At 48.4% G+C, this 15,760-nt stretch overlaps 1 protein-coding gene across 3 annotated transcripts in view; it reads left to right on the top strand.

Moving 5' to 3' along the window:
* SASH1 (SAM and SH3 domain containing 1) overlaps positions 1 to 15,760 on the top strand; it is a 212,438-nt gene that overhangs the window by 35,911 nt on the left and 160,767 nt on the right. For all 3 annotated transcript variants that reach the window (XM_056126078.1, XM_056126077.1, XM_056126079.1), the window contains exon 2: positions 11,992 to 12,120. In XM_056126078.1, coding sequence (XP_055982053.1) covers positions 11,992 to 12,120 — 129 coding nt within the window. The remainder of the gene's footprint in view (positions 1 to 11,991; positions 12,121 to 15,760) is intronic.

The following is a 15,760-nucleotide window of genomic DNA, read 5'->3' as shown; positions in this document are numbered from 1 at the left end:
AACTCTGTGACTTCCCAACTTTTGGTCACAGATTTGCTAGAAGATATATTTGCGCAGTTGCACACATACCTAACGGAAGCAAATGTTGCTGAAACATTACCCATTCTTCATGGGCCTAAAGCCAACAGTTTCTATTCTCTTCTGTGCTTTGCCGTGCTGTGCCAGTTAAACAAATGCTGGTCTAAATATATCTTGGGATTCTTGGGGGCGGGGGCCGGGGTGTGTGGGGTGGGCTCAGCATTGACTCAGTCCGGAAGCCGGAAATGAGTCGGCAACAGCCATTTTTTGAGACCTAGAGGTTGGTGGCAGGCCATGTGGCAGCTCCAGGTCAGGTGGGCCATGTGGCAGCTCCCACAAAAGAGCCAGGGCTCTGTTGGCTTCTCTTATTTGCAGCGTGGGGGACTCCTGAGCCCTTGGGAAGTCCAGGTGCTGCCAGTTCTTTGTTTTGGGGGAAACTGAGTCACATGTGTGTGCAGGTTCATGGCCAAGCGCTCCAGGGCATGGGGATTGGGGTTGCGGAGAGACAGATGTGCTTCCAGTTGTCTTCTTGGCCTCAGTGGTCCCATGGGCTCCACTCCTCTGTGTCCAGCTCTCTAGATAACTGCCCACCTGGCCAATCTGGAGTGATTTCTGGCTCAGTTCTAGACTAGGGGCCACAGTGGGGAGGTTTCACCACTTCCTTGGCTATCCTGAATAGGCGGACTTCTCTGCTCCCATCTGTTTCTGAGTGTGTGTGTGTGTGGGGGCGGGGTATCAGTTCACTCCTTGGTGCTCAGGGTCTTAGCTGTGTGCTCAGGGCATTGGCTGGGGTGGCCACAGGCAGGGCAGGCACCTTACCCCCATGCTGTGCCTTTGGCCTGACCTGTCTTCACTCGAACAGCTGCCAACAGAGAACTCCAGTATGGCAGCTTCTCCATCTGGGAAGAGGAAAAACCTTAAAACATTGATTTATATTTTTTTCTTGATCGGGGTGGGGTGGGGGAGTGGGGGAGTTAGGCCACACCTGATGGTGCTCAGGGCTCAGTCCTGCTCCTGACTGTGCTTGGGGGAACCATATGTAGTACCCGGGCTAGGACCAGGGGAGGCTGCATTCAAGGCGGGTGTCTTAATGTCTGTGCTGTCTCTCTGGTTCCAGTTACACTTGTTTATTTTTTTAAATCTCATTTAAAAATGAGATTTAAATGGGCTGGAGCGATAGCACAGCGGGTAGGGCGTTCGCCTTACAAGCGGCCAACATGGCCGACCTGAGTTCGATTCCTCCACCCCTTTCGGAGAGCCCGGCAAGCTACCGAGAGTATCCGATATGCCAGACACAGTAACAACAAAGTCTCCAATGGAGATGTTACTGGGCCCGCTCGAGCAAATCGACGATCAACGGGAGGGCCTTTACCTTTACCTTTTAAAAATGCCTTTTTTTCCCCTTGGTTTTGGATCACACCCAGTGATGCTCATCTAACCCCTGAGCACTCTTGGCTCTGTGCTCAAGAATTACTCCTGGTGATGCTCGGGGGAGCCATATGGGATGCTAGGGGTCAAACCCGAGCCGGCTACATGTAAGGCAAATGCCCTAACCAGTGTGCTACAGTTCTGGTCCCATTTAAATGTCCGTTTTCGTGTGTGTGTGGTTTTGTCCTTTTTTTCTCTTTTCTGTTTTTTTTTGATTTTAGTTTTGGAGCCATACCTGGTGATGCCCAGGGATCACTCCTGGAGGTTCTCAGGGGCCCATATGGGAAGCCAGGGATTGAATCTGGCTTGGCCTCATGCAAGGCAAACACCTTACCACTGTACTATTGCCATGGCCCCTGTGTGTATATTTTTAAGAAGTGTATCTTTCATGTGCTTTCTTTATTTGGATGGAGGAGTTGGACTATACCCAACAATGCTTGGTAAATCCTCCAGGCTCTGTGCTCAGGGATCACTCCTGGCAATGCTCTAGGGACCATGTGTTGCTAGGGTTTAAAGTGGGTTGACTGCATGCATTTACTGGTAAGCACCTAAACCCTGTACTGGTAGTCATGGCCATTGGTGAATTATATCACAGAGAGAAACTGTCACTGTCACTGTCACTGTTACTGTCCTCCCGTTGTTCATCGATTTGCTCCAGTGGGCCCAGTAACATTGAGACTTGTTACTGTGTTTGGCATATTGAATACATCACGGGTAGCTTTCCAGGCTTTACCATGCGGGTGAGATGCTCTCGGTAGCTTGCCGGGCTCTCCAGGAAAGGCCGAGGAATTGAACTCACTCCGGTTGACTGGGTAGGCTGCATGCAAGACAAGTGCCCTATCCACTGTGCTATCGTTCCAGCCCACAGAGAGAAACAAAAACAGGAAACGCTGTACAATCCTGCAAGTTTTCAGACAGTCTTTATGTTCCAATTCCGAGGAAGCAAAGCTTATTGTCCAAATCTGTCTGTTCTCAAGGTGTAGTTATTCTGTTTTTTTTTTTTTTTTTTTTGAGCCACACTCAGCTGTGTAGCCAGGCTGACTCCAGGCTCTGAGCTCAGGGATCATTCCTGTCAGGACTTGGGCGACCCTGTGTGGTGCTGGGGATTGGAGCATGCATGGCTATCGCTTTACCCACTTTCCAGCCCCTCCAGAACAGGGTTTATGTTAACTGGAGTCCACAGATGCACAGTAGTGGGGGCCGGGGCTCAAGATGACATTTGCCATGGCAAGAATTAGACATAGGCTCTAGGGAGTTCTGGGTGTTTCTGGAGAGGCGGGGGTGAGATGTGAAATCAGCCTCCCAGCCACCTGGCACATGGGTGTGCCCCAGAAGCCCTCCCTCACATCACCATGACCTAATCAGTCCCTGGAGTGTGTGTTTCTGGTTTTTATGTGCAAAACTGTTTCCCTGAGACACTGAATTCCACTCAGACATCTGCAGAAACGCTCTGAGTGAGGCTGCGCCCGAGATGCCGGAGACCGTGTGCATAGATGGTGGGAAAGGGTGGTAGACTGGTGTGAATGGACACAGTTCACAGTCAGGGAGGCTGAACAAGGAAACCAGAATAAAACTCTTTTTTCAAAATTGAATCATGGTGGGGCTGGAGTGATAGTACAGCGGGTAGGGCGTTTGCCTTGCACACGGCTGACCCGGGTTCGATTTCCAGCATCCCATATGGTCCCCTGAGCACCGCCAGGAGTGATTCCTGAGTGCAGAGCCAGGAGTAACCCCTGAGCATTGCCTGGTGTGACCCCAAAATAAAAAATATAAAACAAACAAACAAAAAAAATTGAATCATGGTGAGATATGCAGTTACCAAGTTGTTCACAATTGAGTTTCAGTCAATGTTCCAATACCTGTCCCTTCACCAGTGTACCTTTCCCACCATCAACAATTGCCAGTTTTCCTTCCACTCCCCTCCCCACCCCACAAAGTTTTGTTTTCTTTCTCTCTCTTTCTCCTTTCCCCAGCCCCGCTACTTTTTCTGTGGTTTGTAATACTGTTGCTGAAGGGGTATCATGCGTATTCCTTCACTTCCTTTCAGCACTCAGTTCTCGTCCAGAGTGATGGTTTCCAAACTCTCATTGTCATAGTGGTCCCTTCTCTGTCCTAACTGCACTTCCCCTCTTCCCCTTTGTGACCCTCTTCCTCCACAGACCAGTCCTCCTGGCCCTCATTTCTATTGCCTTTGGGGTAATATCTCCTACCATACATTTTTATATCCTGCAATTGAGTGAGACATTCTATGCCTATCCCTTTCCCTCGGAGTCATTTCACTTAGCGTGATACTCTCCATTCACGTAGAAGCAAATTTCATGCTAAAGTCTTTTTAGGTGGTAGCAGTTTCACCTGGAAGGTTGCAGAAAGAGTTTATAACCTCAGAATCTTTACACAAGTATCAGAGAATGAAAAGACTTCATGATGTCACTCAAGAAATTATCCTGGCTTCATTGTGTGGTGCAGTGATATTTTTTTGAAGTGGATTCAGCCTGCAGGACCCTGTGTGTGTGTATATATATATATATATATATATATATATATATATATATATTCCATCCCACTCCACAAAACATCAGGGAGTAACAGAAATGGGAGCCTTTAAAGCATATGTAAATAGCCTATGATTTATAGCACATAAAACATTTCATATATGTGCTTATTGTTAGGGACAGAAAAGGCAAAGGTGCCCCATAAAGGAGTAGGGAATCTGTTCTTCCTCCCCTTCAACTTTGGGCATTCAGAACAGCACACTGAGTTTTCCCTTGGGGCTCTGTCTTTATAGTGACATAAAATAGCAGGACCACATGCTCATTTGCATTCATTTGCATGCAATCTGCATAGAACTCTAGGATTACATTGTGTCTCCTGGTGTTTCGAGAAAAGTATTTTTTACCCTTCTTTTTCTTTCTCTTTAAGCCCCTGAAGATATTCTATAGCATGAGATGACATCTGGGGGGAAGAGTAACAAAAGTGATGGTACAAATGCCTTCTGTTTTCATAGCACTTCTAGCTTTCACATTTTCCATAGACAAAGGTACCCGTGGGATGAATAGCAGAAATCCTGTTACATCAGTGGTTGAGACAGCACAAAACGTTTCTTCTTCTCTCCTTCATTGCATCAGCTGTCTACCTGATGGAGAATGCAAGATCCCTTATCTCTGTATTTTTATGCTGTTTAGGTAAAAGCTGGATACTTGGTCTGGGTGCGTTCTGTGGCTTCCTGGGCAGATCTCACATTTTTCCCAGGAAGGAATGGGGCTGCAGGTTGAAGTGTCAAGTGATAGAGTCATATGGATAGTTGCTCTGACATGCTTCTAAAACCAGGAAAGGAAAGTGAACTTCAATTTGCATGTATTTCTTCTTCTTTTTTTTTTTTTTGTTTTCAAATGACAGCGATGGAAAAGTTCTCGTGAAAAGATTGGGCATGATACAAACTTGCGCAACTGACTTCAAAAGATTCTTTTGAGGAAATAGTTCTTAAACTTGGCGTTCGTTGCTTAAGCATAATGTATGAGAACTGAAGAAGGAAGAGAAGAAACGAAACCTATTAGACAAGTAATAAATTCTAGGGTAGGAGAAATGGATGACACGTTAAAAAGAATCGGTTTCAGTATTTAATTTATTAATACAAGAAATCAGTTTCAGTATTTAATTATTTTTATTTATTTATTTATTATTTTTGGTGGTGGTGCCAGGGATCAAACTTGGGTTCTCCACTTGCAAGGCATTGTGTTTTGGGCCTCAGGATCAGTATTTTATCTTTTTGATTTTGGGGCAACACCCGGCAATGCTTAGGCTCATACTCTTGGCTGTGTGCTTAGAAATGACACCTAGTAATATGGTTCAGGGGGACCTTGCGGGACGCCAGGAATCAAACCCCGGCTAGCCCTGTGCAAAGCAAGCAACCTACCCGCTGTACCATCTCTCCAGCACCCCGTCAGTATTTTAATAATAGTATTTATTATGACAACGGTTGACAGGGTTTCAGGTCATACCGTGGGTAGAAGCTTACTTTGCCACATCAGTGGACCAGTTGACATTAACCTTGTGCATTGTTGAGTCAAGATATAAGCTGCTCATTTCAGAAGGAAAATATGCTAACTAGGTGTGGTATTGCTGAAATATCAGCTGTATTATTTTAATTTCCCACACCCTCATGTTGCAAATACTTCTTGTAGAAAGTAAATATTTTCATTGCATAGGGCCGTACTATCTCGAGTAAAAAATGAGTCAGATAGGGGCTAGGGAGAAAGTTTAACGGGCTGGAACTCATGCATTGAATACTGGAGGTATTGTACCTCCCTCCCCCCAATACTTGCACACACACACACACACACACACACACACACACACACACACACACACATCGCATGGTTCCCTGAGCACTATTGGGTGTGGCCCAAAAAAGCAAAGCAAAAACAAAAGGAGCAAATTGGATGGAAATGATGCAAAGTCTTCTAGATAGTTCTAGAGAATGTCCGGATTCTGAGTAGACTAAGAGAAAATCATACTGTGGTTCATTGAGTCCATTTGCTTGGGAAGAAAAGGGATTCTTTCTCTGGGATTGGCAGACAAAACCTACTTTGTCCTCTTTATTTATTTTGGATTATACCTGGTAGTACACAGAGGCTACTCCTGTCTCTGCGTTCAGAGGAGGCTAAAGATGGTATTTTCTTTTTTCTATTTTTTTGGTGGCAGAGGCAGGTGATGCTGGGAATCAAACCTGGTCCTCCAGCCTGCAAAGTATGCTCCCCAGCCCACTGAGCTGCCTCTCTGGTTCAAGAACTTTCTTTTGAAGGGAGGTGGGATGTGTATGGGGTTTAGGTGATGATCAGTGGTGCTCTCAGGATATTCCTAGCTCTGTGCTCGGTCAGAAATGATCCCTGCTAGTGTTCATAGGACCACATACAATGTCAGGGATAAAATGGGTCAGCTGCATGCCTTGCAAGCATTTTCTTTTTAAAAAAATTTTTTGTTTTTGTTTTGGGGGCTGGAGTGATAGTACAGTGGGTAGGGTGTTTGCCTTGCATGCAGCTGACGTGGGTTTGATTCTAAGCATCCCATATGGTTCCCTGAGAACTGCCAGATGTAATTCCTTAGTGTAGAACCAGGTGTAGCCCCTGTGCATCGCCAGGTGTGACCCAAAAAGTTAAAAAAAAGTTGTTTTGGTTTACCCCTGGCTCTGCACTCACAATTCATTCCTGATGGACTCAGGAGAACATGTGGAGCGGGGGCAGGGGGGTGGAGATGGGGGGTGAGGGGGCATACCTGGGTCAGCTGCATGCAAGGTAAGCCCCCTGCCCTTTGTACTATCGCTCTAGTCTCACGTTTTCCTTTCTGTACTATTTAGACCCTTCAAGACCTACTTTTTTTTTTTTTTTGGGAGGGGGTCACACCCAGCGATGCTCAGGGGTTACTCCTGGCTTTGCACTCAGGAATCACTCCTGGCGCTGCTCGGGGGACCATATGGGATGCCGGGAATCGAACCCGCTGTGTTATTGCTCCAGCCCCCAAGACCTACTTTTTAAAGAACACACATTTTTTTTTGTTGTTGCTTTGAGGCCATACCCAGTGATGCTCAGGGGACTAGGAGTGATGCTGGGGATGGAGGCCCGCTCAAACCCTGCTTCCCCATCACTGTCTCTCGGGCCAGTATACACATTTGTTCCTTCCTGTGCCTTTCCTGCCCTTTAAATCATCCAGGCTGATGAAAGAGGCAATAATGGGGGCTTAGGGCACATCTGGAAAGCGACGTGGGAAAATTTATGGGCAGCTGTGCCATGCTGCCCATAAATAGTAGAAGCGACTCTCGCTGCCTGTTGCTGGGTGTGAAAAGTTGCTGTTTTGGGCCTGAACTGAGTTGAACAGCTGTCTTCTGCCTCCCATGCCAGAGATACTCATTCATTCCAGGTCCCCCAGTTATTGGGGAGTCGTGAGTCAGTGGGCATGAGGAATACTCAGAGAACACTTTTTCTCTGGCAGAAAAAGTTTTGATGCTGCGTTTGGAAGCTTGAAAACTGAAGAATCCTTATGTTAGGGGTATGTGTGTGTGAGAGAGAGAGAGAGAGAGAGAGAGAGAGAGAGAGAGAGAGAGAAGAGAAAAAGGAAAACGTAATTTGAACACAGATATACCTCATTATTTCTGTGTGCAGTGAGCAGTGGTCTTGATTTTTCTAAGAAAACAGTTGTGATTAGTGGTGTAATTTATGGACAGGGAAATTGGTCACTTTTGAGCAGCTAGAAATCACGATTGACTTCAGATTGAGTGCTTTGGGCTTGTACTGTGCAATTGTGAATGAGGTGGGGAGATGGGAGGGTTTAGTTTCCATCAAGAACAGCAGCCAGGAGTTGGGGTGACAGCTCAGAGGACTGGACCCAGCCCAAGTTTCACATCCAGGCACCTGAGTTCTCTGGTACCACTTGGTCCTTGGAGCAGAAAAACAAACAGTAGCCCAGGGAAAGGTGAAAATGAAGATCGGCACTCACAGGTTCACTCAGGGGGTTTAGAGATGGAGATGTTGTATAAGGGCAAAGGGGCCGGGTATGTTTCATCTCCTGAAGGGGGGGATGAAGGCAGAAGTTTCTGGACGAAGATAGCATCACATTCTCCAGTGTACAACTGTAAGAAGTCCAAGGGCCCCGGTTGCTGTGGGGAATAGATCAGGGTGATAGCTTTGAAACTGGGTTCTCACGGGTTAGGCTCAAGTGGTAGTACACATGCCTTGCCTGAGTAAAGCCCTAGTACCAACCCCCTCCCTCCCCCCGGCACTGCTGGGCCCCCATGTGCCCCTGGGCACGGTAGCAACCAACCTACCTTCAAGTCACTTGGGGAAGTTGTTGGTCCTCATTGATTGGAGCTGGAGAAGGGACTAAGGACATAGCAGGTTCTTGGCAAGTGCCCAGGAGATGGGAGCATCTGTCCTAGGATGATCAAGGAAAGATGCTCGAGGTAACCCCACTTCCTGTGTCTTCAGAACTGTATGGGTGCTTCTGCCCAGTGCTTGGTGATCCTTTCGGGTTGCTGCTTTTTCACTTGGTTCTTTCCTACCATATTTTCTAGAGCTTTCCTACAGTTCCTGCAGTGCTGGGGAGAGAGGCTAGCAGGGTCAGGAGGGCTGCAAGTTGCTCCCTGGCTTCTCTGAGCCCCCAAGGCTGTGAGCTGCAGCCTCTCTCTCAGCGGGCTGCATTTGGGGTGCAGAGACAGAGGGATCCCAAGGGCCAGACTGGCAATTTTTTAGGATGTGTGGGTGGCCTGGGAAGACGCTCAGGGGAGGGGGGCTGATGGTGAGCCGCCATCACTTTGGTGGCTGGGTCCAGGCACTTTAGACTAAGTGAAAGAGGAGGCGCTCAGTTTACTTTTGTCTTGTCTTTGGGTCATACCAGATGGTGCTCAGGGGCCACTCCTTGCTGGGTTCTCAGGGATCCTGTTCAGTGCTAGGGATTGAACTGAGGTTAACCACATGCCGGGCTAGCGTCTTAACCCCCGGGCTGGGAGGCTGCTTTGAGTTTGTAGATTTTTCTTGTTGTGGCTGTCGTCCAGGCAAAGACTAGCCTCAGGAGTGCGGTCTTGGTGCTGTTTGGCTGCCGGGCACCCGAGTGTGGTTTTGCTGCCTGCAGTTTCCTCCTCCTCCAGATCCATAGGATTTCCTGCTGGGAAACTTGACAGTAGGTGTGTAGAGTATCATGCCCTCTGTCTGTCACCCCAGACGGACAGACAGAATGAAGGGAAGGAATCAATTTAGCTCAGGCATCTTCTCAGGTTCAGATCTTACTGGTTTTGTGTTGGTTTTATTGAGGTTTTGGGTCCGCCTGCCATGCTGCCATGCTCAGGGCTTACTCCTAGCTCTGTGATCACTCCTGGAAGCATCAGGGGATCATGTAGTGCCAGGGGTCAAGCCTGTGTCAGCCACATTCAAGGAAAGTGTCTTAATTCCTGGTCTTGTAAAATTTCTTCCTGAAACCGGTTCCAGGGACTCAGGCAGTGACCCAATAGAGAGACTGGGTTCCCATAAACGAAACTCACAATAAATGAAACATCTTTTTTTTTTAAAAATGTTGTTTTTCATTTGTTTTTCTGTGCTTATAGTTCTTTAAAATTAACAAAAGCAGAAGTGGGCCATGACCTTTTCACCACATTCCCTCCAACACAGATTGTTCCTACTACTTTTGGTTTTGATTCTGGTGGGGGTGGGGGGAAGGGGAGAAGGGAGTGGGACAGGGAGGCCGGGTTGGGACACACTCAGAGGTGCTCAGGGCTTACTCCTGGCTCTGTGCTCAGGGATCACTCCTAGTCGACTCAGGGGAACATAGGGGGCTGAGGACCAAACCTGGATCGGCTGTGTGCAAGGCAAACACCCTACCCGCTATATATTATTGCTCCGGCGTCTGTTCCTTCTATTTTGGTTAATGCCAATTCTTATTGTGAGATGCATCTCATTGTCATCTCGATTTGGATTTTTCTGATTATAGTTAATGGTGAGCATTTTCTCATGTTTCTACTGGGCTGGAGCGATAGCACAGCGGGTAGGGCGTTCACCTTACAAGCGGCCAACATGGCCGACCCGAGTTCGATTCCTCCGCCCCTCTCGGAGAGCCCGGCAAGCTACCGAGAGTATTCGATATGCCAGACACAGTAACAACAAAGTCTCCGATGGAGACGTTACTGGGCCCGCTCGAGCAAATCGACGATCAACGGGAGGGCCCACTGGCTATCCACTTGTCTCCCTCTGAGAAGTGTCTATCTCTTCTCCCCAGTTTTTAATAAATTTTTGAATTTTTTTGTTGTTGATCTGTGTGAGTACTTTATACATATTCCGGTATATATTTTATATGATATATACATATATATAGTGTTGAATGCAAATATTTTTTTCCATTCTGTTCTTTCAGATTTAGCCCATGTTTCTTTTGCTACCGAGAGTATCTCGCCCGCATGGCAAAGCCTGGCAAGCTACTCGTGATGTATTCAGTATGCCAAACACAGTAACAAAAAGTCTCAACATGGAGACGTTACTGGGCCCACTCGAGCAAATCGATGGACAATGGGAGGACAGTGTTTGTTCTTTTGCCATAAAGAAGCTCTTTAACTTTATGTAGTCCCATTTGTTTATTTTTCATTGTGTTGCCTTTGCCAGTGGTATCAGATCACTGCAGATGCCTTTGAGGCCCAGATCTTAGAGCGTCCTGCCTATATTTTTCTCAGTGGACTCGATAGTTTCTGGTCAGATCTCAAGGTCCACTTTGAATTGACTTTTGTGTGTGGTGTAAGATACAGATCCAGCTTTAATTTCTTATACAAAGTTATCCAGTTTTCCCAGTACCATTTGTTGAAGAGGCTGTCTTACCTCCATTTTGTGTTCTCAGCTCCCTTCTTGAAAATTAACTGGCCTTGCTCTGACCAGGCCCTTAAAGTGTGTGGCTTCGTGCCAAAAAGTTGAGTTTTCCTGATTGGAAAGAGTGTGAGAAGCTGAGCACAGTTAGAAGGTGAAGACCTGACTTCACTTCCTGGCACTGCATGTCCGTCGAGTAGCGCTCAGGGTGGCCCCTGAGCACGGCTGGGTGTACAAAGCCCCCCATATCCCACTGTGTTTTCTTGGTGTATCTGGGTAGAGTAATTTTCCTTGCCTGTCTGGAGAAGCGCATTCATTCACAGCCCTATTGAAGGCATGTTAGAGGGTGAAAGAGGCAGGGAGATACTTTTCTGAAAGATGAAAAGAATAAAAATTGGGGCCAGAGCAATAGTACCGTGGGTAGGGTGCTTACCTAGCATGCTGCAGACCTCGGTTTGATCCCCGGCATCTCATGTGGTCCCCCTAACCTACCATGAGTAATTCCTATGCATAGAGCCGGAAGAGTAAACCCTGAGCACCACCAGGTGTGGCCCCAAATCTTGCCCTTTACCATATTTCATGCATACTTTGCAGAATTTTGTTTTCAAGTTTTTGGGGGGGCCACACCTGGTGGTGCTTGGGGCTTACTCCTGGCTGTCCACTTTCTGAGGTGTCATGGGAGGGTATGGCACCCAGGCAAGCTTGACCACTCAGTACTGAATTTTCAGGCGCTCATCAGAATGCCAAGGAGTGGGGTGCTGGTATTTGGTTCTGGGGCTGCAGAGAGAGAGAGACAGAGACAGAGACAGAGACAGAGAAGGAATTAAGGCATTTGCCTGCCTGGTTTCGATAGCCCCCAGCACCTCATAGATTTTCCCTGAGTTCCATCAGGAGTGACCCCTGAGCACAGAGTTCAGAATCACTGCTCTTTTTTTTTGGGGGGGGGGGCGGGGGTTGGTTACCCCCTAGTCTCTCAAAAAAGGTTCTGTGACACAACCACAGCCCTGATTGCATTTGCAGCATAGTCCTGGCATCCTCCGTGCCCAGCTAGGAAGGACAGGATGGGGTTAGCAGAGTGTGATGGGGCATCACACACTACCCCTCCCCCAGCCTGGCCTCTGGCTTTGGTTCAGCCCCAGATCTCGCTGCTGAGCCCCTGTCTTTATGCAGGAGGACTGACCACCGTGTTCTTTGCCTGTTCCGTTCCCTCTAGGACGGCTCCCTGGGCACCATCGATGACCTGGCGCAGCAGTACGCAGACTATTACAATACCTGCTTCTCGGACGTGTGCGAGCGTATGGAGGAACTGCGCAAGCGTCGCGTCTCCCAGGACCTGGACGTGGTGAGTGGGCGGCGTCCGGGGGCTGGGGGCGGGGGCAGCAGGCATCAGATCTCTGAAGAAGGATGTGAACACTGGGCCTCCACGTGCAAGGCTGAGCTACGCCCCAGTTCAGCGCATCCGTGCCGCGCTCCCCAATGGTATGAGCTGCGATCAAGTCTTGCAGGGAGTGACAAACGGGCTTTTCACTGGGGGCTGGTTCGAGGCTCTCAAGTGGTGCCTGGGAACCTGAGGACCCCATCCCAGAGACACATGTCCCAAGTGGCCACTGGTTCAATATCAAGCCCAGGGTAGGAGTAATGTGACATAATGGCCATCAAATAGTGACTGATCCTCAGTCCCCGATACGCTTTGCAAGAGCACCTCCCTTCCAACTGTCTTTAGTGAATGGCAAGATTATATATTTCCTCCCTGGGTGGAGAGCAACCTCATGTGGCCAGCGACTCACCAGTTCCATTAAAATTAATTAGACTCGCCTGTTGGGGCAGAATTAATGAAAAAAAAAGTTTTTCCTTTTGGCAAGACTGCGGCAGGACAACAACTTGATCGCTGTTGTCATTAGAATTTCTTGAAAGTTGTACCATTGACCTTGAACGTGGCCTTCTGTGGTGGCCTCGGGGATGCTTCCCCCTTGCTCAGGCGTGATGGAGGCCGGGAATGAGGCCGCGTCTTCATCAGGTTCTCACTGGGGGAAAGCAGGAGGGGAACTGGTAGCCTTTCCTAGTTTTTCAGTACCTTGGAAGGCAGCTTCGAGGCAGGAACGGAAGGTGGTGGGCTTGGCGGTGGGCTGAATCACGCCTTCCCGTTTAGACAGATGGGCCTGATTTGGCAGCATTCTCTTTCGGAGCTGCAAAGGAGAGTCTGGGGACCTGGAACACCACAGGCGCTTAATTAGTTCTCATCAGAGGTGCAGGAATGGGGTGGTGGGTAAAATTGATGGGAGATGATTTAGGCCAGGCAGCTAGCTCGGTTCCATCCTTTATGCTGTAATGAGTGAGATCAGGGAGATCCCAAATCAGCACGGGCAAACCCTCCCCCAGTGAAATTCCAGGACGCACACAGGTGCGAAAGGAGACTGCTCTTGTTAGCACAAAAGTATGCTTATTCCTGAGCTCATGGGCTCCTGAGAACCCTACAAAAGATTTGCAGAGAAAATTCAGATGCTTAAGAAGTTAGCTTATTGGGGGCCAGAGGGATAGTTCAGTGGATAAGGCACTTGCCTTGCACACAGCTGACCCAGGTTCTATCCCCGGTAAATATATGGTCCCGCGAGTCCACCAGGGGTTATTCCTGAACACAGCTAGGAGAAAGCCCTGAGCACCACTAGGTGGGGCCCCCAAAGCACTGTAGCACTGTAGCACTGTCCTCCCGTTGTTCATCAGTTTGCTCGAGCGGGCCCAGTAACGTCTCCACAATGAGACTTGTTGTTACTGTGTTTGGCATATTGAATATGCCACAGGGAGCTTGCCAGGCTTTGCCGTGCAGATGAAATACTCTTGGTAGCTTGCTGGGCTCTCTGAGAGAGGCGGAGGAATTGAACCCAGGTTGGCCGGACTGGCCACGTGCAAGGCAAATGCCCTACCTCTGTGCTATCACTCTAGCCTTCAAAGCAAACAAAAAAAGAAGTTAAAGTTTTTATTATACAGTTCAAGTAGATGGGTCTGCGTGCCTCCCCAGTGTTCAACCCTCTCCTATCATCCTTGTCCTGATGTCACTTATCCTGTCCCTGGATACCTGTTCCTGATTATGATGTGTCGGTTCTGTCCTTCACCAACTGTGTAAGATGGCGTGGTTTTCTCCCTCTGCTGTTCTCTGTCCAGTGTATGCATTCCTGGTCTTGAATTTGCAGCTGGTATCCTGTCATCTGCATCCTCTATTTTTTGTTTACTTTGTTTTTTTTTGGGGGGGGGTCTCACCTGACAATGCTTCGGGGTTACTCTTGGCTCTGAACTCTGGAATTACCCCTGGTGGGCTCAGGGGACTATATGGGATGCAGGGGACTGAACCCGGGTTGGCTGTGTGTAAGGCATGCATCCTCCCCATTGTATTCTCACTCTGACCCCCATCTGTGACCTCTCATTGGTATTTGCCATAGCCATGTGGGTAAGAACCTTCACTGTCCTGCCGTCTCTCAGGGCGCAGGTGAGGGACCGAAGGGAGCATTTGCCTTCCTTTCATTTGCTGCTTTCTCTCGCTCCCAGTCCTCCTGTGATCTTTTGACTGGATCCCTCGTCTGTAGGTGAGATGTAAAAAATGATCAACTAAACGAGCTGGCACCCTGCCCGCCTGTTCCTACCTTAACACTCTAGCTGCACAGACCATAGATGTGCTATGCTTTGCACATGGCTGTCAGGGAATGGGACTCAGGGCGTCTGTTAGATGTGCTTTGCTATCATTGTGGTGCTGGGAATTGAACCCGGGATCTCTGGTCCACACTATACTTTGAGCCCCCTCCTGGAAGGGTTTGATGCCCTGGAAGGATTACCCTCCGTTCACTTCATGCTAAGGAAGTCATACTGGCGACTTCCTGAATGCTCCTGCTCATTGCAGATGGAATCCTGGTGGGAAATCATTTTCCAGAGCAGCTGTACCTCCATCCATCACATTGTCTCGATGCCTCCCCTTGCAGTGGCATTTCTAGACTTTGGACCAGTGGAGCCATTTCCTTTCCTGCCTCACGGTAGGAGCTCCTTGGGATCTGAAAGGCCTACCTGCAGCTTGCTAAGCTCTCTGCCGGCGGGGAGCCTCGTCAGAGTGGAATATGTGATGCATGACAGTTGAACATGAGAGGCATCAGAGTTGAATGTGGGATGCTTCGGGACACTTGATGAGGAGAGAGTAACAAATTAGAGTAAAAACCATTTGGACCGTGGCCCTAGATTTGCTGTACCTGCATTTAAAAATAAACAAACAAACAAAAAAACCACCTTATTTTTGGAGGTGAGAGATAGAACATCTTGCCTTGTACACAGCCTCCCGGCTTTGATCACGACTCTGCATAGGGTCCCCTGAACACTGCCAGGAGTGATTCCTGAGAGCAGAACCAGGAGTAAATCCTGAGCTTGTGTGGCCCCCAAACAAAAACAAAACAAAACAAAAACCAACTAACCTTATTTAGGGCCAGAGAGATCGTTAAGTGTCTTGATTTACATGTAGGTGACCCCAGTTTGATCCCTGGCACCACATAACCCCCCTGCACACCCCCTCTGTCTCCCAGCAACACCAGGAGTGAGCCTGTGCACAGAGCCAGGAGTAAGCTCGTAAGTGTCACAGCCAACCAACCCCAATTCAAAAAATGCCTTATCTAGAGCAGTCTCTCTCAACGGCGGACTATAGTCCAGGCTATTCCAAGGGGGTTAAAAAAATGACGTACATGGGGCCTGAGGCATGAGACTAAGGATCAGCCAGTAGGCTGGGGCACGGGAAGGAAACAAGATCTTGAAGGGGCTACAGTTGGAAAAAGATTGCGAACAGATTTGGAACATCATCGTATGTGGGAGTACCTGGGGTGATGGGTTCATCAAGCCTTGGCTCTCTTTGATCGAAAAACCTGTGGGGATGAAATTAGGGGAGCTGAGAGGTCGCCTTGAGATGGTGGGCAGCAGTTTGCATTCGGCTTTAAGAAGAGGGGGAAAACGAAGGT

This window comes from Sorex fumeus, unplaced genomic scaffold (genome assembly GCF_029834395.1).
Source record: "Sorex fumeus unplaced genomic scaffold, SorFum_2.1 ptg000061l, whole genome shotgun sequence".
NCBI lineage: Eukaryota > Metazoa > Chordata > Mammalia > Eulipotyphla > Soricidae > Sorex > Sorex fumeus.
This window is presented reverse-complemented; position numbering and strand designations above follow the sequence as displayed.